General features: G+C 37.7%; 1 protein-coding gene across 16 annotated transcripts in view; it reads left to right on the forward strand.

Moving 5' to 3' along the window:
• The window catches only part of INPP4B (inositol polyphosphate-4-phosphatase type II B), a 266,205-nt gene that overhangs the window by 116,327 nt on the left and 123,874 nt on the right, over window positions 1–26,004 (forward strand). For 15 of the 16 annotated variants that reach the window (XR_012580530.1, XM_074541858.1, XM_074541860.1 and 12 more), the window contains 4 exons: window positions 13,847–13,897; window positions 16,986–17,065; window positions 22,631–22,742; window positions 24,373–24,445. Coding sequence is in view for 15 of the 16 variants with exons in the window: in XM_074541856.1 (XP_074397957.1) it covers window positions 13,847–13,897; window positions 16,986–17,065; window positions 22,631–22,742; window positions 24,373–24,445 (316 nt within the window). In the remaining variant the exon portion in view is untranslated. Of the gene's footprint in view, window positions 1–7,022; window positions 7,042–13,846; window positions 13,898–16,985; window positions 17,066–22,630; window positions 22,743–24,372; window positions 24,446–26,004 lie in introns of those variants that run through there. The other variant, XM_074541861.1, reaches the window with a different exon arrangement.

Consider the following 26,004-nt stretch of genomic DNA (forward strand, 5'->3'; position numbering starts at 1 on the left):
GGTTATGGTAGCTATAGTACTGGCAGAAGCTCTCTTGTGTGTAGGCAAGTGAAGTGCATGATTGTAAAATGATCATCAATACACGGCAAACCAGAAGAATCAACAGGAATTTTTTGGCCATAAGACTAATGATACTTCTCATGATGCTGACATTTCCAGCTGCTGCTTCTTAATGTTGTCTTTGGAAGAACCAAGTTTCTGTGAATATATGTTATGGATAACTGATATGGTATTTTTAAGTAGAAACTGAAGTTAGAAATAAAATTGATTCTGTCATTTGGAAGAACCTGGAAGAGACAAGTACCAAAAAGTAGTCCTTCAGCAGCTGTGTGCCTTTTCCCAAGGCTTCTACCAGCTGTGTTCACAAATAAAACTTAAAAAGAGGGAATGGTAATTTTTTTAAATGAAGGCATTTATTTGCATGAGTTTCCTTTTTTGTCTATAAAATAAAGAAGAGTAACTAACTTTTGTTTCATATGCCAGTGGTAAAACGTCATAATGACTTACATGAAAAGGAAACTTCTGCAGCAAACTTTATTATCAAATTCTTGGTAGTTAAGAATGGAAAAAAGTAGAAGTTTGGCCTACCAGCAAAGAGAAGTTTCTGATCATGGGAGTCCAGAAATCCTGGAAAAATGCTTATGACATGTGATCCATACTGGTGCTGTCCAGGTTGAGGTGTTAAATACCAGCTTTCCTCAGCAGGGCTTTGTAGATCACTGTGTTCAGCTCAGTGTTAGGCAGGAAAAGTAATTCTCTCTTCCAGGAGAGAAATATCTCAGGAGAAAATACACCTGGGTTGGCACATGGCTTTTGGAGAAAAGAAGGGTCTGGATGCTGAGTGTTGTGCAGTCTGACTTCCCTCTGACAGAGGCTGAAAATGCCATTCTTGGTCTTCTTGTGTCATGGTGAGGAATTAAGGCAAGTGCTGCCTCAGGAAGGACATGTTTCACTGTGGCAGCATGGAAGGAATTGCTGTGTGCTAAGGACAAAGATGCTCGGTAGAAAAATAAATTAACAGTTGAATTAAATTGGGGTAGGGGAAACAAAAATTACCATGACAGAAATGGGAGGACAGGTGGAGCAGAGAATTGATGTCCTGGCTCCAGCATCTTAGGTCCTCCATTCTGCAGGACAAAGGTATTTAGTTTTACATAGACATGGATGGCTTTTATGAGATGAATATTGACCAGAAAACAACTTCCATAAATGTCTAGCTTTTGAGCTTGCTATTTCACACAATCAACCTTCCTGCAGAGGTCTGAAAGGCTGTCACTCTTGTGTTTGCAAAACTTTCTTCATGAGTTTCATTCAAGGGCTCTTAGCTTATTCTTACATACACAAGGGAAAAGGGAAGTATTGTTAACTCAGAGCAACCTTGAGAATTCTTGGGATTTTTGGGGACCTTCACATGCCCTGAAACTGTCCCTCTCAAGGTATTTGCAATTGTGGATTGCTCAAAGGTTTGTGGTAGAGAGTGGTACAGAAATCACTGCCTTTCTGTGCCATGAGATTTGTGTGGAAGGAGGAGAATTTTAAGCTGCAGTCTTTAAATCACACCTGTCATGCACACTTTGTTAATCCTAACATAATCTTGAGCTGAAGCCTCACATGAAATTTAGATCAGTCCTGGGCCTTCCTTTCAAAAGAATGCTCAGCTATTATTTTTGAATGTGTACTTTCAAGTCCAAGCATGTTTTAGTTTTTGCAGGGAGTGATTACTGAAGATCATTAATGTGGGTTTTATTCCATTCTGATCTTTTCAAAACCAAAAGATAGACTTCAATAAAGAGCATTTTATTAATGACGCTCTGATGAGGTCTGTGCTGACAGCTTTGGAGTTAAGGTTCTTGCGGCAGTATTAAATTAGGTATTATTTCAAGATCTTTAGTGCTTAAAGCTGAGCAGAGCGACTTAATGAAATCACAGACTGCAACAGAAAGAAATTATTCTCATTTAGGCCATGTCTATTGAAGGTGCATAAATAAACAATTGGTATACTTTGGTTTAACTGCTCATTTTCATTCTTGTACATCTGATTAAAGATGGTTTTTAATGGTGCTAATATTTATGTGCAAATAGAGGAAATTGTAGCAAATTCTAGGAGATGTGTATGGGAATACTTATTGTGATTTTGCTGGTGTTTGGTTCTTTTTAAAGTTAAATTATTAACTTCTTAGATTTTAAAAATATTTTTTCGATTTGCTAGCCAAACTATTGAAAAGCATTTTGACCCTTTTTATTCTTTCCTTTGTGAAATAAGCTAGAAGTGACAAAATTAATTTTGGCCAACTTTATGGAAGTTTTAAAGATGGAGAAAAGACTCAGGATTAATTTCAAAATAATTCTGATGATGCTGGTACTGTACAAAATAATGACTAAGTTGGGGCATATACGTGAGAATGGGATTTTTCTGTCTTCAGAAAGATGTGATAAACTTTTATATGGGGTGTTTCAAATGATGTGTGTGAAACAGACACTGTCTGTCTCCCTTTAAGGTTACACGCTCTACTCATCTCCAGTGTTCATTGACCTCATTACATCCTCATATTTTGTTTGTCATTTTTCAGTGAGGCTGTTGCTGTTGTAGATGAGGACTTGGACTCTTTATCTATGGTATGACAAATGAAAGTCATAAATCTGTGGGTAGGAGGTGTTTTGGGTTGTGGTTTTGGGTTGTATTTTTGGGGTTTGATTCTGAATCAACTTGTGCAATTCAGCTGCTGGATCTGGCTTTTTTAACATTGGAAATTGAATGGGTTTTATTAGAAAACTGGGCATGTGACCCTTGGCATTCATGCTAAATTAGTTAATATCTTGAAATGTTTCCTAGAATTAATTAGATAAAAAATGAATACATTTTTATCTAATGGAGTTTTGTCTTGCTTTTGATTTTTGTCTGAAGGACCCATCTGTAAGATGGTTGAGTTGGAGGACTCCTTTTGGAGGGCTTTTCCAACACTGATGATTCTATGATTCCACCATAATAGTAATATTGGATGCAATGTGGGTCTGCAATAATTTACAGAGAATTTATGGCATGAGTTGTACGATGTTCTGTGAATACAACATTATTTCACATATAAGCCCTTCCTTGTTGCATATATCTTTTTTCCCTTTTAGTTGAGTTGTGCAAGGGGAAGCCTTTAAACATTAATTTTCTAGAACTACTATTATCCTGCCAGCACATAGGATGCTGTGCTATTGAGGATGCTATATCACCAGCTGTCCTCAAGCTGAGGAGGTTACCATATTTTCACATGTAAAGTTACTGTTCATATCATTCATCATGTGTTAAAATGGTTTTCTTTTACAAATAATGACTCCCTTTGTCAGGGAAGGAGGTTCTGCTCAATGTGGAAGGAGTGAAGCTGCTCTGTACTTGGCTGAATTATGATACCTATAACTTGTGACCTGTGGCCTTATGATACATGAGGCTACCAACACATTTTTGGAAGCACAGACTATGTGGTTTATTAAGCAGATAGAATTTCTCTCACTGTTTTTCAGAAGTTCCTCAACAAGATGTTGCATTATCTGTAGTGACCCATTTGAAGTTATGTAAATTTAGATTTGTCTATGGCAAAGTGTATCTGTTCCTTTCACTTTATCTAGAGAGAAATCAACTCTGTCATCTAATTTAGATTACATAAAATCCTTGCTGTGGAAATGTGCATGTGCTTTTTTCAACCCCTCTTCTTGCGGTATGATGGAGAAAACACAGAAATTTTCAGAAGCACAAGCTTTCTTTAGTTCCTGAAGGAACCTTGGGCCAAGAAAAAAGTGCCTGTTTCCATCTTACATCAGCTTGTCTGATAACAGATCCTGTCTTTCCCAGAAAACAATGTCATGCTGAATTTCCAAATAAGAAGATGCAATATAAAAAGGAAGAAAGAATCTGTAGGTAATTTCTAGAAATAGAAGTGTGGCGGTCAAATTTCAGACCTAAGCAGCTTTGCCAACAATATTGTTCCTAATAGATCCTTTTATTTGCAGAAAAAGCATCACTGAAACAGTTCCCCAAAAAAAGGCCACTTTTCAGGTTCTGAAAAAACTCTAATTTTATTTTTTCTGAGTAGTGAAAATATTGAAATATATTTGGCTCTCTGAGCCTTAGCATCTTTCTGCATTAATTCTGAAAGAGGCAAAATGATTGCTTAAAAACATACACCTAATGTCTTTATTCACAGCTTGTGCTTCATAAGAATCAGAGTTTAATTACTTATCTCAGGTGGCTGTGACTATGAACTTTCCTGAGCCTGCTTATCAGTCTGAAAGTAGGGAGCTCATTACTTACCTGGTTTTAAGTAACATCTCTGCAAGAGCTTGATCATGCTTGTAGAAGAGGATTACCATGTCTTGCAGATTGCAGTTGTGCTTTAAAAAAACGTAAAATTGACACTGTAGGAAAGGGTTTATCTTTATGTGGCAGTTAAGCACAATGACGCATACTCTGGTGAGGAAAGCTGTTCTTCCTGTGAAACGGTTTTGAGAGCAAAATCATGTGTGTTGAATGGGGATGTAGTCATGAGTACAGTATCACTGATGGAAAAATGAACTTCTCTTCACACAAACCTGCGTCTGGTACAGGAGAGAGAAGTTTTACCTTCGCTTGTAGGTACAAAGTTTCTTTTAAGTTGCTGGATAGTAAAATAGTCCCACAGAGATACTTGTTTCCAGTGATACCTCCTCCTTCCTTTAAAGCAGAAACTAATTTAGATTGTGGGACAGATGACACGTTTGTCTGGAAACTTCTTCCAAAGCCAGCAGTGAATTTATTTGATAAATAAATAAATAAAACTCCTTTCAGTTTCCCATCTCAGAAGACAGGGAGCAAAAGGCAGAGCACTAGCAAAAACTATTTAAAGATAGCTGTTCAGAAGGTTATGGGTTTTAATGTTTGTGTACTTAAGCATTTAATTCTTGCTCTACAGGTTTAACTGTTTTAATCCAAGAAAAAATGCTTTCTCAAATGAAAAAAAAACAATTGTACATTTTTTCTTTTTAGATAGCTTTAGAAATGTTTATATTTGGGTAGTTGGGAGTGTTTATATTTGGATCGCTGACAACATTTATTTTCCCAGCATCTTCTGGAGGCTCTTCAGAGAAAATTCCTTGCTCCCCTCAAGCGTGGATTGTTAGAAATGCGGATGGAGCATGTGGGAGCCCTGGACAGAGCAGTAATTCTCATGAATTCTCATGCTGCAGTTCCACAGGCTGGGAGGGACATGCACTATGGAAGTGCAGCTATAATCTTGCTAGAACAGACTTTTATGAATAAATAGATCCTGTCTATGAAGGCAAAGAAAACAGAGCTTGTAGGAAGCCCCGAATATTTTCATACTCCCTCTCACCTGTCTAAAATATGCTTTCTGCCACAGTAAATCTGATGAGCAATTTTACCCCTAATTCTGTAAAAGAGAAGTGAAATCCTATCCATTAGGTAATGCTAGCACCAGACCTCAGCCTCAGCTGTTTTTTAAACATTATCACAAACTGTCAGAAGAAGAAAAGAAAAATCCTTCTTGGCAAATATAGTTTTCTTTGCTTTTGTGGATGTTTGTGTGAGAGTTCTTCAGCTTCTATGTGTTAGAGAAAAGTTTGGTGTGTGCAGAAATTTCCCTTAGTTCTCCTAAAAAAAAGTGTTTGCCAGCTGGAACAATGCAAACAGGATGAAATAAAGTAGACTGTCAGTACATGCCTCTGTGCTTTTCTAGTAACATGAAGTTTTTTGGGTGAACAAAGACTTAATATGTCAGAAACAAATTGTGTGAATGAAAACACAGGTAAATTAGTTGTTCAAAGTGTAACATAGGACTGGAGCAGATGATGTGATTTGGGGAATGCAGAGCTTATGGTATGATAGTGTACTGAAAAAGCTTGGCTTATTATCCTAACAAAATGAAGTACAAGAGGGCATATGATTCCTTTCTCATTAATTCATCAGGAGACCAGTATGAGGAACAGAAAAGAATTACTTATCTAAGACACCATGTTGGCAGAAGAGCAAAGGAGTATAAACTTGCCATGAATAATGATGGGCTGTAGATTAGGAAACTACTCTGAACTATCATTGCAATCATGTGTTTTGAATGACCTTCCAGTCAGAAGAGAGGGAGAGGAAATTAAAATAATTTCAATGTGTAGTTAGAAAATGTTCACTTTAGAATGTAAAAATTTATGTTAAAAAGTTACCATAAAACATGGTGTGGGGGATAAAATCTTCAGTGTTTTTTGGGGGTGATCTTAAAACCATTGTTTGCTTCTATATTTGGTTAGTTTGGTACCTCACATAAAAATAACTCTTTCAAAGTATTGAACTCAAGGCCCCCAGCTGGAAATGCACTCGGGTCTTCTTGGCACAGGGATAATACCAGCTCCTCTAGGGAACTTTGGAGGTTCATAGACTGCTCCAACAAGTTAAATTCTGGATTCTTCATTTCAGCTTCTGCCATGAGTCAGAAAACAGGGGTATTTTGTGTAGAGTATTGAAGGGTCTGGACTTGTTTAAGGCAGCAAGACTTTTTTTCTGTGTTTAATATGTCAATAACCTTTTGTCACTTGAGTAGATGTTGCAATCTTGTAAAGAACTGGAACACTTGGATATACCTCTACAAAATGAATAAAATCAATCTTGTTTCTTGTAACTGGTTCATCAGTGGAAATGGCATCATGTTTAATTTATACTAAGATTTCTTACTGCAACTTCTATGGTAATAGATGCAAATTATGAAACGTAGACTTTAGCATATTCAAAAAAAGCTGTTTATTCAGTAAATCAAATTATAGGATTTCAGTTTATTTTGTCAGATATTCACAGTCAAATTTTAAATTTTGCTGAAATTTTGATCATGTTCTGGAAATTTTATTATGCCATTGAGCTCATCTGATCACTCCAGTAATACTTGCTTTAATTCATGTTGTCTGCCATACACTGAAGCGAGGTGGAGCTGACCTGGTGTTCATCAGACAACTGTAGGAGCTTTTTACCAGCTTGGGCTTGCATCCTCTCAAGTTTCCTATTTCCTTCATCACTCTAGAGTGAGTATTTTTGGGATATAATTTGTCAGAACATCTGGATTTCTTTGGCTGCCATTAACTGCTGCCTTGTTTGCATTGTGGAGTTGGTCTCAGGGTTTTTTGAATAGTGCCATTGCAGTAACTAGGCTGAGGTGTTTGGATCTGGGAACACAGGTCCCCATTGGCTGGTCCATGTAAATGAAGAGCCAGAAGAGCTTAGGAATGCTCCATCTGTAGCTTGCTGACAGAAGCCAGAATTTGCCTTTTGTGAATTTTATTTCACAGTGGAAGAAAGTCGGGAAGAGGAGGCACCACAAGCACCTTGAAGGGGATTTTTACTCTTCAAATTTTGCAGATTGTTCCCAGTATAAAACAGACTTCAACAGGATCATTCCTGGGAATTATTGTGGGGAGGAGGCAAGGCTAACTGGCTGATTGTAACAGCTGCAGACTTAAATGTGATTTTCTTTTCTATTTCATTAAAATTATAACTGACCAAATGCCTAGAATATTCAGTACCTATTAAGACTTTAGAAGGCTACTGTTACAGAGAAAATAAAATGTGGGCCTTTGTCAGGGCCGAGCCATTTGTCGGTGAGGGGAGACTCAGACACTCAATATGAGTGATAAGCAAATTCTGTTTATTGAAGAGAGCATCAGACACTTATACAGCAAGTAATAAGCTTATGAATATTCTGTAAGCTAAGCAATCTATTGGTTAAACTATACCATCAACTCTTCCTCATTCCTTAGGGGGGTTACATGTCTCTTTTCTCATGCCTCTTTCACTGTTTGTTATCCTACCACAGCTAGGCCCAAGGACACTGTTATCTTGCAGGTGCCGGACTTGGAATTAGCCATGGTTTTGTACTTTTCCATTTTCTAGCAGCTAAATTCCCAACATCTCCCCTGTTTTTATTTTTTAAAAAAAAGAAAAGTTCTATGGGCTAAGTGTGTCACACTCTTTGCAACTTAAAAATAGGCAATTCTAACAACTAAACAGTATTTTCATCTAGCAAGGTTTCTCTCTTACAAAAGATTCAAGCCAAGAAAACAAACCAAAAAGGCTATCACTAATTATAAGATATGCTATACAACAGATATAAAAAAGAATTCTATGTACTATAAAGCTTAACCAAAACTCAGGTGTGTTACTTTGCACACAGGTCATAAAATAAATGCCTATCGTAAAAGCATAAATCTATCTAACACCACTCAAACTTAACAGCGGCTAGACTTCAAATATTTTAAACCTAAAACACTAAACTTAACAAAATTAAAACCTTAACAGCATTCAACATTTAACAGCACTTAATAGATAATTTAACTCAAGCTACCCAGCAACAAATAAAACTTACTACAGAAATAAAACATAACATTTAATATAACTTACAGGCCCGATTCTAAAACACTAAGCTAAAACAATTTTTTTTTTCTTTACGTGTTTGCTGCAGCATTTTTATACTTAATGCACTTAATGTACTTAAACATAAGTAGTTGTTTAAGGTATAGCTGTAAAAGAAATTCTTTTGAATTCAGTGTTTGCTTTTATCTTTACCACATTTAAACAAGGCTTAAAAAACACAAAAACATACTCATTACATCTTACTTATACAACTACCTTAACACAAATTTAACATTTTCAAATTTTTCAAAACATAATTTCAGAATTTGATGTTCTACCGATTAAAGACTGTGCTTCTAGTATTTAGAGTCTATGTCAATACCGGTGACCCCAAGACAGCACAACGAATACTTGTGAGTCAAATCGGCCGAAATTTGACTCCCGCATTCACTGCGCTGATTTCTCTTTCACAGTCTCTTCTAAGAAAAACAAAAGGGTTCTTCTAACTTAGGTGATAAACGCTGGCGCAATAGTCTTTGGTGTCGTTTGTTTACCATCACTGGTCTCTTAATTGCAGCAGGAATCTTTTCCTTTTGTTGACAAGAGTTACAATTATTACGGCTGTTAAGGTCTCACACTGAAGCCCTTGCCCGCTGCGGGTCAGAGGGAGAAGAGCTCCGCTGGAAAAAGGGCTCCGGTCCCGCGGCGCTTGTGTCGGAGGGGGCACCCCCCCAGCGTTGGGCTCTCTGCTGCGTGCACTGCAGACACCGCTGCACCCGTGGCTGCGTGGGTCGCTCCCCCCGTGGCTGCTCGGTTACCCCCGTGGCCGCCGTCGCTCCCACCGCTGCGCCCATGCCGAGATTGGAGTGGCACAGCCCTGCAGGCGTCCCGAGCCACGGCTGCTGCCACCATTGCAGCAGGGTTGCTGATTTATTATGCGTATACTTGCAGCCCCACAACGCACGTTTTTGCAAGTCTATATGCAGCAATCTCGGGAATTCTCTTCCCAAGTCAACAGTCTATAGTCCCCGCTTTTCTAAAAAGCATTTAAAAGGATTATATGCCGTTTGTCCCTGTATTACCTTTTAACTTGTCATTCACTTAGCGCGCTGCAGCCTTTCCAAGCCTTTCCAGGATTTCGACGGCATTCAGTCAGCTGGACTCTCTTGTTGAGGTCGCCAGGGCACCGAAGCTCACTCTTTCGCCCACTCTTTCGCCTTTCTCCAGGTCTCCTATATAGGGTCGCCTAAGGCAGGGCCGCTTTTTGTGCCTCCCGGGCTGCGTCGGGACTGACACCCAAATACTGCACCGACCGTGGCTCGCAGGGGTCCATAAGGTCGCTGTTCGGGCGCCATTTGTCACAGAGAAAAAATGTGGGCCTTTGTCGGGGCCGAGCCATTTGTCGGTGAGGGGAGACTCAGACACTCAATATGAGTGATAAGCAAATTCCATTTATTGAAGAGAGCATCAGACACTTATACAGCAAGTAATAAGCTTATGAATATTCTGTAAGCTAAGCAATCTATTGGTTAAACTATACCATCAACTTTTCCTCATTCCTTAGGGGGGTTACATGTCTCTTTTCTCATGCCTCTTTCACTGTTTGTTATCCTACCGCAGCTAGGCCCAAGGACACTGTTATCTTGCAGGTGCCGGACTTGGAATTAGCCATGGTTTTGTACTTTTCCATTTTCTAGCAGCTAAATTCCCAACAGGCTACTTTGCATCATTGGGCTTTGTTCAAAAAAGCCTGAAAGATGGCAGAAAAAGCCTGTGGTCATTAGCTTGCTGCCAGTGGTCATTGATTGCAAAAATTAAACTGCTTAAAAAAACCCCAGTGGGTCCGTGCCAGTCAGGTCTCATCACTGTGGGGCACTGGGGTGCCTGAGTGTCCCTGTCACAGTTACACACGTTTTACTTTGTCACTTTTAATCTGTTGCATAACCTTACATGACAAAGCTTTCTCTGCAGAAAAAATGCTGTTTCAAATTGGTTAAAAAAATTGAATCCAGTCTCATGCTGTGTGCTGTGTTAAAAAGGTAAATAAACTCTTCCTTCCTTCCTTCCTTTTTTCATTGCATACACTAAAAACATATTAAAATTATTTAGATTTATGTTAAACTCAGTCTTTGCTTGGGGGATGTCGTGATTCTTCTCTTGTGCCTTGTGTTCTCTAGAAAGCACACAAAGATGCAGCCTGCACAGAGAAAGATCCTGAGCTGTAGAGATATCTGAAAGAAAAGCAGTTTATGAAGATTCCTAGGGACTGAGAAATATGTATTTTCTGTTAACCTCACATTACATCTTGAGGAGTGTGCCTAGAGGTAGCACACAGTGTCAGTGCTGCCCAGTGAATGGTCTTGACTCCATGCTCTGCAAAAGAGTCACATTCAAATGCTGCCTATGGAAAGGATGCACATAGTCCTGTCCTTCTGTTTGACCTTTTCAGATAAGTAAACAGGTGAAACTGTCAGTTGCTATACAGCAAGTAATAGGGGCATACATATGTTCCCTACTATCTGTAGTAGGAAATATATATATATATACACACACAGGTGCATATATATATATAAAAATATTTTGTAAGTTTAAACTAGTTAATATATAATAAAAATCATGCCATTATTATAAAATGTTGCAGTAATTTGATATAGCTTATATTCCCTTTATTAGTTTTCATCTTTAATGAAGTTTCAACATTTATTAGTTTCTCTGCCTATCAGGTTTTCCATTGGAACTGTAAAATCCCGCAAAACCACATGCATGTCCATTTTGAAAATATTTTCTCTTTTGTTTTATATGGACTGTTGGAAAAACTGATTGATTTTGTGGCAGAATCCCATAACAATTTTGGCGTTTTGGGCTCACCCAGCACAAGCACATGAAGCTGCAATTTGTTTGACTGAGAAATTCCAAGGAGTCGTAACTCCTGGACTCTGATGGGTGTTGGTGCTGGCCGGCAGGCAGTGGTGGTGAGGATGGGGCTGGCTGCCTGTGCAGCTGCTTGGCTGTGTTAGCAGAGTTTAGTGCTCTTTTCCCAGCAGCAAGTACTGGAAGTCACTGGAAGCCTCTGCTGATTTGATGGAATAAATCCACAATGAACAAGAGAAGGATCTAGCATTATTTGTTTATGGAATTTGAGTGCATTCTGAACATGGCCTTTGATTGTGAACTGAAATGTAAAGGCTTTAATTAAAGGCAGGGTACCGACACTGAACCCTCTTGGCTCTCAGCCATTGCCTCCCCCTGGATGCAGTCTCTGTGTCACAGAAAACATGGTTCTGTCCATGGCTATGACAAGAAGAGTCCAGCTAAAGCCACTCCATCATCTCTTCCCACCTAAGATCCTTCTCTACTCTTCTGCATCTTTCACTTGCACGAACCTTCATCACACTGCCCTTTTCCCAGTAGGTTCACAGGCCTCCATTGTGGTGTAAAAAGGTAACTGTGTCGTTCTACAAACAAAATTACAGGAATGGATAAATGCCAAAACCTTTGCTGCATTTAGTCCAGGTCACAAGCTGTGTTTCTTGTGTGCCTTTGTGATCTCTTTGTGTCTGGGGAGGTAAAGCAGTAGTGGTGCTATTCCCTGCAAGCATGGTCTTACCCTGGTTGTGAATGAGCTCCCCACTCAGAGGTTTGCATTTTGTACAGGAAAACCTAGAGAGAGTAATGAGAAAACTGAAATTCTAACAGAGTAGTGGATGTTTGGGAATAAAATCTGACTTTCTGTTTGCATTTAGATTTTATAGTTGTTCTGGATGGGGCCAGAGGGGAAAAGTTGATTTATGAGGCGGTTTTAAAAAGTGTGGCAGTTTGTTTAATCAAGAAATCCACTGGGAGGATATTTGACCTTTCAAATCCTCTGTATTTATCTCCCATTTTTTCTCTTCCATTTTGTGGACTGGGACTAGAACTGACTTGTTTCTTATGTTTTATAAGTTTTTATGAGCTGACCTGATGTTTATAATGAGGCCAGTGTGAACATCCCATAATGATACCCCAGTAACTGCAGCATTCAGAGAGTTTGTTCAGTAACTCAACCAATAGACAACCTGATAGTGTTCAGACTGTACCACCCATGTATGTATTTACATACACATATGTGGCTTCTCTTTTGATAAATGTCAAATAGTAAAACTGCTTCTGAAATTGCATATATTTGCACACACTTGGATCAAGGCATTAGATTTAATTTCAAACAAAATATACTTTGGGAAGAAGAGAGGTACAGTCTAATGTAGTCTAATTTAAAGGGGTTAAAACCAAATGAAAACAAATAAACATAGCTGAACCAAAAAGTATTGCAAAATGCAGCAGAAGTTTTTTCTGTATTTTAAATCCATTTGAAATTCAGGAATATGCTTTTATTATATGGAAGACTCTAGGATAGTCAGGTGTTGACATCCCTTTCTGCTCCTGTGTTGGGTCAGAAAAGCTGAAATGTGTTCTCCTGAATTGATATTTTATCCAGCAAAAGAAGGAATTAATATTCTTTGATTCTAAATTAATGGTGAATTTCCTTGATTTCAGTATGTGTAAAAGAAACTTTAGCTTTCTCTTGCTGTGAAATACAACGTAGTATCATATAAAAACACGTACACTGTTAAGAATATGAACTGCTGTTGGGTTACAAATACATAAGTAAATTATGAAAAAGAGTGTTAATTCTGACATTATTAGTTTATTTTTCTTGAATAAATAGCCATAATAATAATTAGAAAATATAAATACCTCAGTTGTTGGGCCAGATGTCACTTCTTTGAGGCTGTCGCATATAATAGCTTTTTAGCATCTTAAAATGACACAGCATTTTTGGTTTGGTGTTGATACTCTATCTTTCTTTTAAGAAACAGATTGCTCTAAGTTATTTCCTCAGCTTCAAAAGGGAAAGATGGGTATCACCAACAAGAAAATGCCAGTAATTTCATTTTCATTCAAGGCTTGAAGCATCTAAAGGTTAATTTTAGATAAAAGTATCATGATTGAACATTTTATACTAGCTTTCTGTAGATTTCCAAATGCTTTGGAGTTGCTAATGTATTAGTGTGGAAAATTGAAATGTAAAATTGCATCCATATGAGGATTCCCACAGATTTCTAAAGTATGCTGTCCCTTAATAAATTAATTATAGCGTTTTTTTTACTATCTCCAGGCTTTTGGGAAAAAGCAAAGTTCTCCCTGTAGGAAATCAAGGGATAAGAGCTGGCTGAGAAAAGCTCTGGTTCTGCTTTGTCAAGTCTTTGTGGTAGCCTTTATATTGGTGCTTTATAACAGCATGTATTTAGAATAACAAACAGACAATTAAATAATCTTTCTTTACATTAAAGGAGTGTTTCTTTTTGTGCACTAAATTGCAGCTAGAATAGAAGAATTGAGGGTGGCTTTTGAGGGCATGGAAAAAAAATGAGTCTTTTGCAGAGAGATTTACAAAAGGAGTTTGATTATTTCTTGCCTTTTTTTCCCCCTCCCTTCTCTCAGGTCCGCACCAGTGTCCTACCTGATCACAAGGAACCAAGAGCAGATGTTGGGGTAAGCAATAATTTTCAGTAATTGATTTTTTTTTTTCATCTCATTGGCAGGCACAAACACTCAGTGCTCAACAGGAGCTGAAAAGCTTTTTTAATAGCGAAAGTTTTTGGTGGAATGAATAAAATAATCAAGGCAGGATTGATGTAATCCCATTCATATATTTTTGAAAATCTCTTTCAACTGAAGCTATCCTGAGACGAGCACAACCCTGTAAAGTCCTTGCTAATATCATGCAAGCAGTCTGGATGGGAAGTAATTTTCTGAGAGGGCTAAAACCTCATGGATAATATGGGCTCCTGGTGGGAGTAGGAAAGGTTGGTCCTGCTCGAGCTGAGTCAAAGAACAAAGCCCACCTGGTGCAGGTGTCAGATCTGTCTGCAAATATGGAAAACACCTGGAGATTTCAATTTTTTAGCCTAAGGGTTTGACTTTTCTGCCTTACAAGGGCTTCCTTGGCATGGTTTTCAAGACTTCACCTAGCGTTTGAAAAACTTGTAGCTTGGCAGCAAGTTCAATCTTAGTGAAATAATCAATGTGTTTTAGCTTTCCATATAGCTATTATAGAGACTTTTCTCTTTGGCTAGTTGAGATTATTCATCAAACTACTCAAGGCGAGTATCTTAAGATTTGTGTCTGGAACACTAGCAAAATTCCAAAGGAGCATTACTCTGCAATTAGCATTACAGCCCAAATTTTGTTTTAAAGCCCACTTTTCAAGCCTTTCCAAGTCATGTGGGCAAAGTTAAATTGGTTTGTAGACTGCCAGTTCAGGCCCCAGGGTGGACTATTGGTATCTGAATCAGTATAGAAAAAGTATTCTCCAGTTTGATATTAGACCCCTTGAACATTAGCATAACTCTCTTAATTTGGGTCATGGGATCATTTGAAATTTTATTTGATTTTGCACATAGCTCTGTGTTGTCAAGCAAAGAATTTTTTTTTTTCTAAATAAGCATATGAATATGAAACAGAGAACTAAGTAGAACATTTTAAGCCAATAAAATCATTCATCTTTAATTTCATGACACAGGAGAAGTAGATCTGATGCTCAGACATGTTTAGTCAGTACAATGACCAAAGTTCTTTGGCTTTATGAGAGAGCAGTTGTCTCTTGGCCCTGGTCACTTGAGGATTCTGACTTAGGATTCTTAAATATATTTATGGTTCTCTTTTGCTGCAGAAAGAAGCCCCAGGTGACCAAACCTTATATCAGTTTCATTCCAAATACCCCTCTTCCCCTTTCCAAGCAGCCAGGTTTCAAAAACACTCAAATGTCATGAAATGCCAGAATAAAGGCTGCTGTGGAGAGACAGTGCTGTGGAATGCGTTCTTACAGTATAGAGAAGGATATGCTCGTGGAAGAAGATAAATAATCTGGGCTAAGTGTGTGTGACCACAGAGTTTTAGTGCAGAAACACTCTCACACTGACTCATCTAAAGGAAGACAGAACCACTTGTGTGTTCGCTCCAGCAAGGCTGTGCATCACCATGTGTTTCACCTGGATGTCTTTTTTTGTAGAAGTGCCTTTAATTTTGGCATTGAAAACTAACTGTGCTCTTTGTTTGTGTGGCTGTATTATTTTTCTTCCTTTCTTCCTGTTCATCGCTTCCCAAATCCAATGTTTTTCCAGCCTTCCCTAGACTCTCAACTTGTGTCCGTTTTCCTTTGCTGCTTACATGCTGCTTAGGAAATCTAAGGCTGTGCCATTGATGGGAACAAGCCATACCTCATGACTCAGTTTATTAAACTGCAGACATGCAGTTTGCAGTTTACTAACTGCACTGTGGGTGCTTGCCCAATTTCAGAGTTGGTTTTTGTTGGTTGTATATGGAAGAAAACTTATCTTAGAGTAGAGCTTTATTGTTTGCATTCAAGCACACAACATCCGGCTGGCTTTCCTGAAAGAAAGTAGGCTGAAGGGTTTTTTTTTTACCAGAGAAGTAACTCTTCTCAGCAGTGACAAATTCTTTTCTGTTTTCCTTGAAGAGAACATTGCTCTCTGTTGGCAGCCTCTGTTGACTCAGAGCAACTTGATTCTTCTTTCATTTGTATAGCCAAGAATGTATATAATTTAGCCTGGAATTCTAATTTGCCATTCCGACAGTAAACTTAGTGTTATATAAGAAAAACCAAACTTTGTGCCCTTCTTATTGTTTTATTGCTAAAAATTAAACATAATGTAGTGATCTTACAATTTATTTAAAGCAAGTGATGTTGTGTTGTGTTGTACATTTGAAAGATAAATTGGTAGAAGATGGCTGTTAGTTTCTTGCCCATTGTTCCCAAGGCAAGAATACTACTGCTGGCCAAATTGACAAAATGGGATCTCAGCAGGATATGAGCAGAGGTTAAAAAATAGCCAAAGTGCAAAAGAAGATTTAACCCCTTTTCCTCTTTGTACTTTTTTATGTGTGAAGAGTGATTTTTATAGAAGAAAAAGATACAGTGGTGTAGCCTAATTTAACTTTTGGCATTCTAGTTACGTTACCACATTTCTCTGCAATTTTAATGCAGTGAGTAAGTTCACCTTACAATGGAAATGGAGGAAAACACTACTTAAAACATTGCCAAAAACTAGAAAAATTAAACATTTCTATTAATAAACTTGTGCTGAACTCAATTTAAGAATGCCTTCCTGGCATATACATTCATATTTTGAATACATGGATGGTAGTGCCAATGGCTTGATGAAAAACCATAACAAGAACAACTTTGGTAAAACACTGAAAACTTAGCACTTCTTGTAATCCGGAAATCAGAAAAATAGGAAGGAATAGATGCAAAATGCAAATACTGGTACTGAATGAAAATCTTTCTGTGGCTGTACATCTTACAACCTGTTATTTTGTCAGGTTGTTAGACTGTTCTTAATGGAAAAGAGAAAGGTTCCTGCCCATAAAACCAAAGTTTTTAACAGTTTACTGATAATCATGCTGCACAAAAAAATTCTAGAGGATTAAGTATCAAACTGTTATATTGAAATGCAATATTTTTCTTGGTAGCAAAGAAAGATTTTCAAGTGTGAGAGCAAAAGAAGTAACAAAAATGAATGAATATGTTATCTTTTCTTTCTGCTTTGATTTGTAGCGAAGCTTCCTGGGCTGTGCAACTTTTAGAGTGGGTGATCTGGTAAAGTCAAAGGAGCAGCAGTTGACCCTCACCCTCAGGTAAGTGTTGTAAATCATGGTTTTTCTAACTACTAACCTTTGGCATTTCTCATCCAAAGAATGGCAGCAGAGATAGGGTCTGCAGCACGAGTCAAACAAGGAATGGCTGGGGGAGCTGGCAGTGTTCATCCTGCAGAAAGGAGGCTCACTCAGACCCTGTCACTCTCTACAATTAACTGAAAGGTGATGTTGAGAAGTGCAGGTTGGTCTCTTCTCCCAAGAGGTGGCAAGTGAGAGGACAAGAGAAAGTGGCCCCAGGTTGCACCAGGAGAGGTTTAGATTGGATATCATTAAAAAGATGCTTCACATGAGGAGCTATCAAGCACTGGGGCAGGCTGCCCAGGGAAGAGGGTGGTACCATCCCTGGAGATATTTATGAGACATGTAGATGTGGCCCTGAGGAACATGATTAAATGGTGGACTTGGCAGTGCTGGATTTATGGTTGGACTCAATGCTCTTAAAGGTCTTTTCCAGCCTATACAATTCTAGGATTGCTGTTTGACTGTGTTTTAAACTCCATGTTCCATCAGGTATATCAGATGACAACTTGAAGTGCTTCTAATTCTGCCATGTACAAATTCAAAATTAAACACCAAAATGAAATATCAACCCTATAACCTGCAGCTTCCCATGTGCCAGATTAGAAAAGGTCATTTTATACCATGATAACCTATGGAAGAATTGCAGAGAACTTGGCATAGGGAATATTCATTCAAAGTTTCCTTTAGAAATGAGCATAAGATTGTCAGTTTTGTTTGGTGTGTGTGGTTTAAAGAATTAGCAATGTACAGGTTTTTTTTAGGCACGTTTAAAGAAGGTGTTCCCAATTATTGAAGGCGTCTCCCACATGAAAATGCTTGTGGTCTCCTGAACTCGTTATATTCAGCTATACTGAGACTGCAGGGGGTGTGGTACAGAACTCTAATCAGTGACAGGGTACAGAGCTAGGTAAATGAACTCCAGCTTAGTGATTGTAAGAATCTGTTCTTACAGGAATTCAAGTTGTCTTTAGCTCTCTGTGATAAATTTGGTTTCCCTAACTGACATACTGAAAATTTGATCTGAAAGATTGTCTCCAACAGGTGGCACAGGAATTGACAGAACGGAAAGCTTCAATTTCAGAGTAAATATTTTGTATCTCAGCCATCCAATTTGTAAGCAAAAAGTTAAGATGGAAAACTCATAAGAAATAGATTAAAAAATTGGTTTTAATTAATATTTTTAGTCTTGGTTGCCTTCTTTATTCAGCTAACACTAAAATACAAATATACCAATTAAATTTAATTTGCAGACACATTAAATGGTAGGATTTAGTCAGTTGGATATTTTTTAAGAAAAACATCCTAACCTTTCAAAAGTGGGATTGTTTTCTGATTATGACTATTGGGCAGCAGAAAGTCAGTAGAAATGATCCACATTTCTTTGATGGCAATTTAACCAGAGCAGTCTACTTATTTAAGCTTGCTTTCCTCTAATCACCCTGCAGTATTAGTACCTCTCAGGAGGGTAGACGATATATCAAGGGACTTGTCAGAGCATGAAATTCTGTTTAATTCTTGTTTATATTCTTTGGATAGGAGTTTATCAGGGCATGCCTGTGATTGAGATACTCCTTTGTTAGATTTAAAGTAGAGATTTAAGGACCCAGAAATAGCTCTGTGGTGTGCCCTGTAAAGATTGGTGTAATTATAGAATCTGCTTAATTTTTAACTGAGTTTTCTTTTTCTTTTCCTTTTTTTTTAGTTATGTTTTTCCTTTATCTTTCTGAGGTACAACGTAACAATAGAAAAGTGTTTTCAAAGGAGCATTCTTGTATTTTTCTGTTACTTGGTGGAGAGCTAGCTTGTGTCTACAAGTTCTTACTGCTGACACACTGTGCTCTACTTCTCTGTTTTCCTACCATTGTGCCCTAATAGTGATTAGGGACACAAGTTACAAAACCTCTGCAAAAGAAGTTTTTATTTTGATTGTCCTTTCTTCTCCATAAAGGTGTCCTAAACTGGTGGCTGAGTGTTTCTGGTAGATCTGTGCAGTAATCATCAAAACACAAAAAGATTGATTTGTAGAATTACTTCAGTGTACACAACAGATGTTGGCAGAGGAATTTAGTTATTAGAGATTTGGGATTGCAATTTCCAATATGGAATTTATAAGAGAGAGGTTTTCTATAGACTTGCATGTTTCATTTCACAATGATAATGCAATGTCACTTGCTTCCAGCTTTCTCAGACAGTTGTGATGATGACTGGCAAAAAATGGGCTGTTGAATGCAACAGAAGTATTTTTCAGTAGGAGAATGTTTCTTAATATTGAGTGTATGATACAGTGTGTCTGATGAAAAAAATAAAATCACACTTTTTTTTCCTTTCTAAATAAGAGCTAGGTATACTGGCTGCTAATTTAGCAATAAAAACTGATTTTTTTTTTTTACAAGATTGGAGGCAAATGCCTGCTGTTCTCAGTCCATCTTGTTCACTTACTTTTCCATCAACTAGCTTGTTACCTTTTTTCTCCCTGGATGCCTTGGTCAGCATTTTATGGCCAGAAGTAGTAAGGTGGGCACAAATTCCTGCTGCTCATGGTGTTACTGGCTATCTCCTTCTGTCACATTTGGGGGAGCTAATACTGACCTGGGGATCCTTAAGGACCTGGGATAGTAGAGAAATCTATTTCAAATGCAGGTGCTCTGCTGACAGGTATCAGATAAGTGCTGATCCTTGTCCCAGGGTGCCAAAAAATATCAGCAATTTTCCATCTCCATAAGCCAGGTGGGTTTTGTCCTGTGTATGGGCTTCTTATGTTGATGCTGATTTTATTCTCTTGGCCAGATTCCCCATCCCAACTCACCCTAAGCAGGTTGTCAAGGTGCAGTCCTTTGTTTTGTGGGGATATGTCTCCTCACTCATGACTGAAAGCAATTTGATACAGGGATCATCTTCACGGCACCGTGTGAGTGCAGAGTGCCCTTCTCAGCTTTATTAAACTACAGCAAATAAGTTGATCTCATTCTAATGCATTATGAAGTATCCTAAAACCAATTAATTCCTTATCTGGTGCTGTGTTCAACAGTGTGTCTATGTAAGATTTTTGACATCTCTACAAGCAAAGGACATGAGGTGTACACATAATGTGTATGTGTGCTCAATACTGTTAGTGCAAAGTAAAATTATGCAGGGTTTTATTGTACTAAGATATGACCACTAAGCTTTTTTTATTTTTCCCACTCCATCACTTCTGTTTCTCTTTTTAAATTTTCTTTCAAATGAAATTTTAATCTCATGGTATTGCTGGAAAGTTTGAAATGCATGTTTTCAAGTAGCTGAAGACTCTCAAGCACTGCTGGTGTTTTAAAATCAGTCCGACAGTTTTACCCTGGGCATTTATAGAGCTCTTTGTTGATTTGTATGCCTGTAGCATTCAAAAGAAACTTTGGTTTTGGGATTTGTTGATTTTGTTGTTGTTGCCTTTTTTGTTAAATTGCGTCTTCATATTTCTGTGTGGGAAGATAAGAACCAGAGAAAGAAGTGCAACTACAATGCAACAAGTCCCACTGTTTAGTTTTATTGTGTTGCATTACCTTCTCTTACAGGTAACACCTGTAACAGATTGTAATATTAAATATGTATTAGACCAGAACAGGAGTGATTTTGAGAAGAAAATAATAATAAAAAAAAATATAAAAGTGAAATTATATCAATCACTGTTTTTAAACCCATACAAAATACATATTGCTCCTCGTGCAGGCAAACAGTGCAATTCTCACTGTCATACTGAGGCCAAGCTTTCAACAATAGCACCAAGGGAAATACTTAGGATTCTAAAGAACAAGAGACAAGGATGAGAAAGTGTAGTTAGCATTTCCATTTTACTGGAGCAACAGGCCTTGTTGGTTTGGATCAGTTTATTTGCTTGGCACTTTGATCAGAACACCTTAAGCTCCTGAAAAATTGTCAGTCTCATAACCACACACTTTGGCTTCTAAAGATATGTGATTTGCTGACATCTGCTGTATTCCCTTTCTGCTGGGAATGCTGTAGTGCATTTGTTGACAGAGCCTAGTTTGGGTGCTGGTTTGACACAAGAAGGAGAAGTCAAGCCACAAGGCTGTAGCAACTCAGGGGAAAGTTCTTCATTCAGAAGGCCCTTTCAATATTATTATGTATTTCTGCTCATAATCACAATTTGGACACTGAGCCCTTACTACTTTTCTTCTGGATACTTCTTAAATTAATATAGGCTTCTTCAGTTGCAAAACTATCTGGAACTGGTTCATTTTTAATAGTCTCTTTATTGTCAGTAATTAATTTGGCTTAGAGCAGATGAAGTTTTACACATGTGAAATATGAAGAATTATGTTTATTTTGCAAGGTTTTATAGAAGACCAGATTTGTGTAGTTGCAACATGAGTGTATTCTACTGAGTGCATAGTAAAGCCTAATGGTTTTCAAGGAAGATAATTATTTAATTTGAAAGCTTGGGGGTAACTATTTTTTGAGATTTTACTGTACGAGCTGAACTTGTTTAATGGGTCCCTTCCAACTCAGCATATTCAATAATTCTGTGGTTTTATGATTTTATGACATTGAAGTTTTCTATATATTTTTTTCCTGATTCGTCACTCTTCATTTCCACTGCTCAGAAAAGACACAGTATTGCCCCACATGTATTTGTTTTGATTCTCCTTCCTCGCTGTGTTTTTGTAATTGTGCTGAACTTATTCTCGTCATTTCCTTTTTGCCTATTTTTGCTTGGTGCCTTTTGTTACCCTTTCCTCATTATTATGAAACTATCAGTTACTCTTCTTTCCTTCCTTTCAAAAAAAAAAACAATTTAGCTGTTCAGAATAAGCCAGGGAGATAAACTTGGTGCTGGGCTGCCAGTGAAAGCTGAAAAAGCATTTGGTATCTTTCAGGAGTTTAAACCCTTGTTTCTTCCTAAAGGAAGTCAGCAATGCTCTTCTCTTGGTGATGTACATTTAAATTATTTGTTTTTGATTAATTGAAAGTAAACTATTTATGGGGATGATAATAAAGGAATTCACCTGTAACTATACTACCGTTCCCATATAGTTCAAGAAATGGGATGGATTCTGAATAATTTCTCTGTGGAGGGATTACAAAGGGAAATGTGATATTCAGATTAGCTTCACTGTTTTGGTTTTGCAGGGATTTTGTTAATACACTCTGTCCTTTCTTTGCAGATTGTTAGGAAACAAAGCCATTGGGATTGCAGATCCTAAGTGGAATATTGGTGCAGTGTTACAGCCCTTTATCCAATGGTCCACAAAGAGGATAAGGTCTAGAATGAGAACTTGGCAGTGTTCATGGATTCATGCACCATTTATAGCACTTACCTGTCCTCAGTTTTGTGATGAGAACTTTCATTGTCCTGAAGAAGTTGCCTCATTGTTGTTAACATTTGGTTTGTGATGGTAAATAGCCAGCTCAATAGCGGAGACTGCACTTTACAGAATGGAGAGGGCACTAAGTATTTACTGATGTTATTCTAATTGAAAGAATTTGATGCTGCAAGTGACCCAGTGTCATGGGTTGGTTTTTTTTCAGGACATCTGATGGTGGAAAGACAGTTGGTACCATTGAAGTCAATCTTATGAAGATGGGAGAGCTGAATGAGGGGGAAACAGACCACATCACAGCAGATGCTCAGGATCAAAAGGTAAAAACTCAGTTTATTGCACAAAGTTAATTAGAATGATCTGTTGTACCAGATGTCTAAAATACTAATTACCAAATTGGGTTAAGAACTTAAAACAAAATTTCTGGTGCAAGTACTGTGTAAACTTATCTCCCTCATCCAAAAAAACCAAACTCATGAAGATGTACAGAGTAATATTCTAACCTGAGTTTCCTAGGTCCTTTCCTTCTTGAAGAAAAAAATAGCTTTTTTTTTATCTCAACTGAATATATTTGATCACTTCTGATAAAAACTGTCCAGAGAGATGCCATAAATACAGCTTCTTTTTTCCTTGGACAGCTGCTCTGGTTTCTGCCCTTGAAGTCCTGTTTATGTTGATTTTTATGTGCAATCTGTGCCCACAATACTGAAAAGCTGGAAGAATGACAGACAGGCAAAGCAAAGAAGAGGTAAATTCCCTTGCAAAGGGGCAGGTTCGTCTGCATTAAATGGGAGCACACAATTTTTGCAGCCCTAATACAACAGTTTACTGCTTAACACTGTGGTGTATCCTGTTCTTCCTGAATAAAAGGAAATATTGCTACAGGGAATGCAGGATTTTTTTGTTTGGAAGTTACATATAAAACTATTTTTTGAGCAGAGGTCATTATTTTCAGTATCTTTTCTGCGTAGCAAAATCAGTCTGCTTTTGTGTCAAATTCTGAGGGTAAATTTCACACTTTTTTTTCACTGCTTATCTCAGAGAACTTCAATGCCTTAGATGAGTATGACCAGTTCCAAAAAGCCAGCAAATGCTGTGAAATCATCCTGATTTTGACCTGTAAAACTTGCACGATATAGGCAACATGAGCTGGTTTTTTCAGCCTTCTCTTTTATTTGGCTTTTCTTCCACTGCAGAATGTGGAATGAGACTCCTTGCAGTTATTGGAGATGTAGTTACTGAGCTCTGTTGGGCCTGGGGGACACAGAAGGCTTTAACAGCAGCTTTCTAGGGGTTTCTAATACTTGTAAAGAGAGACCAGACTCATGACCAATGTATGGTCTTTAAAGGAGTCCTTGGTTTGTACAAATCAGTTGCAACACAGTCTTGGATTATATGTTGATAGTGAGGATGCAATTGTGAGAATGATGAGTCATTGAATTAATAAAAAATTAATAAGTTTTGAACTGGTGAATCACAAAATCTGAGCACATTTTAAGGACTTTTTTGTGCTTCCTGCTTTTCCCTTGTTTAAAAATTAATGAAGTGTTTTCTTGCACTGTGCATGTGAAAACTGCTTTGTCTGAAGAAACCTCTTCAAAAGCATGGAACTTGTCAAAAATAGTTTTAAACTAAAGTGCCTTATTTTTATAATAAAACGTATTAAGCTAAACTATTACTATCTCTCAGCATTTCTGCCATAGTACTGGTAGGAAACTTTTCTGTTTTGTTATGGAACAGCTGATCATATTTTTTCATTTTCTTGGCTATAATTCTGATTGTGTTACAGTATCTTGGAACAGAAATATAAAGAAAAAAGTAAACTCTAAGTAAGACTTTGGAAGTTTATATTATTATCACTCATGGTTTTCAGCCTACCTTTTATAAACTGCCATGGATTTATCTCAGACCCCCTGAATGTGTCACATCTGTGGTTGTATTTTTTTGCAGTGTGCATTGGTTCGTGAGTGTACAGCCACTGAGGGCATAAGTGGGAAGGACAACCTGCCTTCCTTAAATGCAGGTAAGAATTCCAATATCTGTAAGAGACAGCTCTTGCAACTCCACCTCTGGTCCTGAAGAAATCACGCAGATTTGTGGCAGAGCTCATCAATGTCTCTTCAAATGCTGCACAGATGTTCAAGTTCAATATTTTAGTGTTTTATACGTGTTTGGCATTATCATTTCACTGAGAAGTTTGAAGAAATGTGTGTCAATTGCGCTTTCTGAAGCAGTGCTGAAATCTCCATCTCCTGCATCTTTACTGTTCAGTGATTTTCAGTGACTGAAAATCACTGTCAGTGACTTCCATGGGCATGGAATTAACATCATTAGTTTCTGTCGTGTCATTGCGTGGCATTCTGTAAAATAATTCTGCATTATTTGTAAGTGAATACCCAGGACAATCAATCTCTCTCATTCATAACTGGTGAAGTGGCAGTTTCAGATTGATCTGGAAACTGTCTGTCCTAGAATGAAGGGAGCTGTTGGCAAGGCATTCTCAATTCTAGGTCAGCTTGGGCTTGAGTGCATGGTGTTAAACTAGATCTGTTTTTCTTTCATTATGCTGAGAAGTATTACATGCTGATGTGCTGTGCCATAAAACTTTTATTAGCCCGAGTTTATGAATCTCCATTACTCGGCAATAACAATGTCACAAATAAGTTATATGGGTCATCTAAAACCAAAGCACTGTCAAGAATTCTGTGTTTGCTACATACCGTTGAGGAGGAATGTTACCAAACTTTTACAACTTTTTAAAATCTTTCCTGAAACTTTTTCATCTGATTTCTCTGATAGGGCAGACTTTCTGAATCAGCTTTGCAGTCTGAAGGAAGCCCTAAAACCTGCCAAAAATTAAGCTCTTCGATATGTGTGTGAATATTGCATTTTTTTTCTGTGAGTTGTTGAGATTGGATCAGAATCAGAAAAAATATGTTCTAGAGAAATACCATTTATTTTCATCAATTCAAAGTGAGAAAGATGTTAATTGAGAATTTCTGAATGTGCTGGAGCTACATCTGGCTCCAGAAATTCCTGAACTGGAAATAGCTGGAGGCATGGAGGGTATCCTGTGTCTCCAAGTGTGTATTTATGGCTTTTCTTGGACACAAGATACAGAGGCCAGGTGAAGGATTTCATCTAGCCCAGTACAGTTCTTTGATTGTGATTCTGTATGTCATCCAGATTAGTGAGACTTGAAGAAATGTCATTTCTGTCCGAGAACGATGCTGATTCACAACTGATTGTTTTCTGTTTGTTGCCTCGGTTGTATAGGTTTGATTGGGGTTTTTTGTTGACTTCTTTTGTATAGAAAAATGCTGTGGGTTGTGAATATGTTTTGTTGGAACTCCCAAGGTAGATGTCAGTTTTAGGAATATTGAAGTCTCGATCAATTTGTCAAGAATATTTCCATGTGATTCTACAGTGTATCTAGACAGCGTTTTCACATTTGTTATTGTCATATACAAACACAATATAAAACCAAAGCCCACCCAACACTACTCGGGTTTATAAAGTCAAACATACTATGAAGAATTTTTTTTTTTGTCATTTTTTGGGTTGTCAGGCTTTTTTTAAAGA

This window comes from Zonotrichia albicollis, chromosome 5 (genome assembly GCF_047830755.1).
Source record: "Zonotrichia albicollis isolate bZonAlb1 chromosome 5, bZonAlb1.hap1, whole genome shotgun sequence".
Taxonomy (NCBI): Eukaryota; Metazoa; Chordata; class Aves; order Passeriformes; family Passerellidae; genus Zonotrichia; species Zonotrichia albicollis.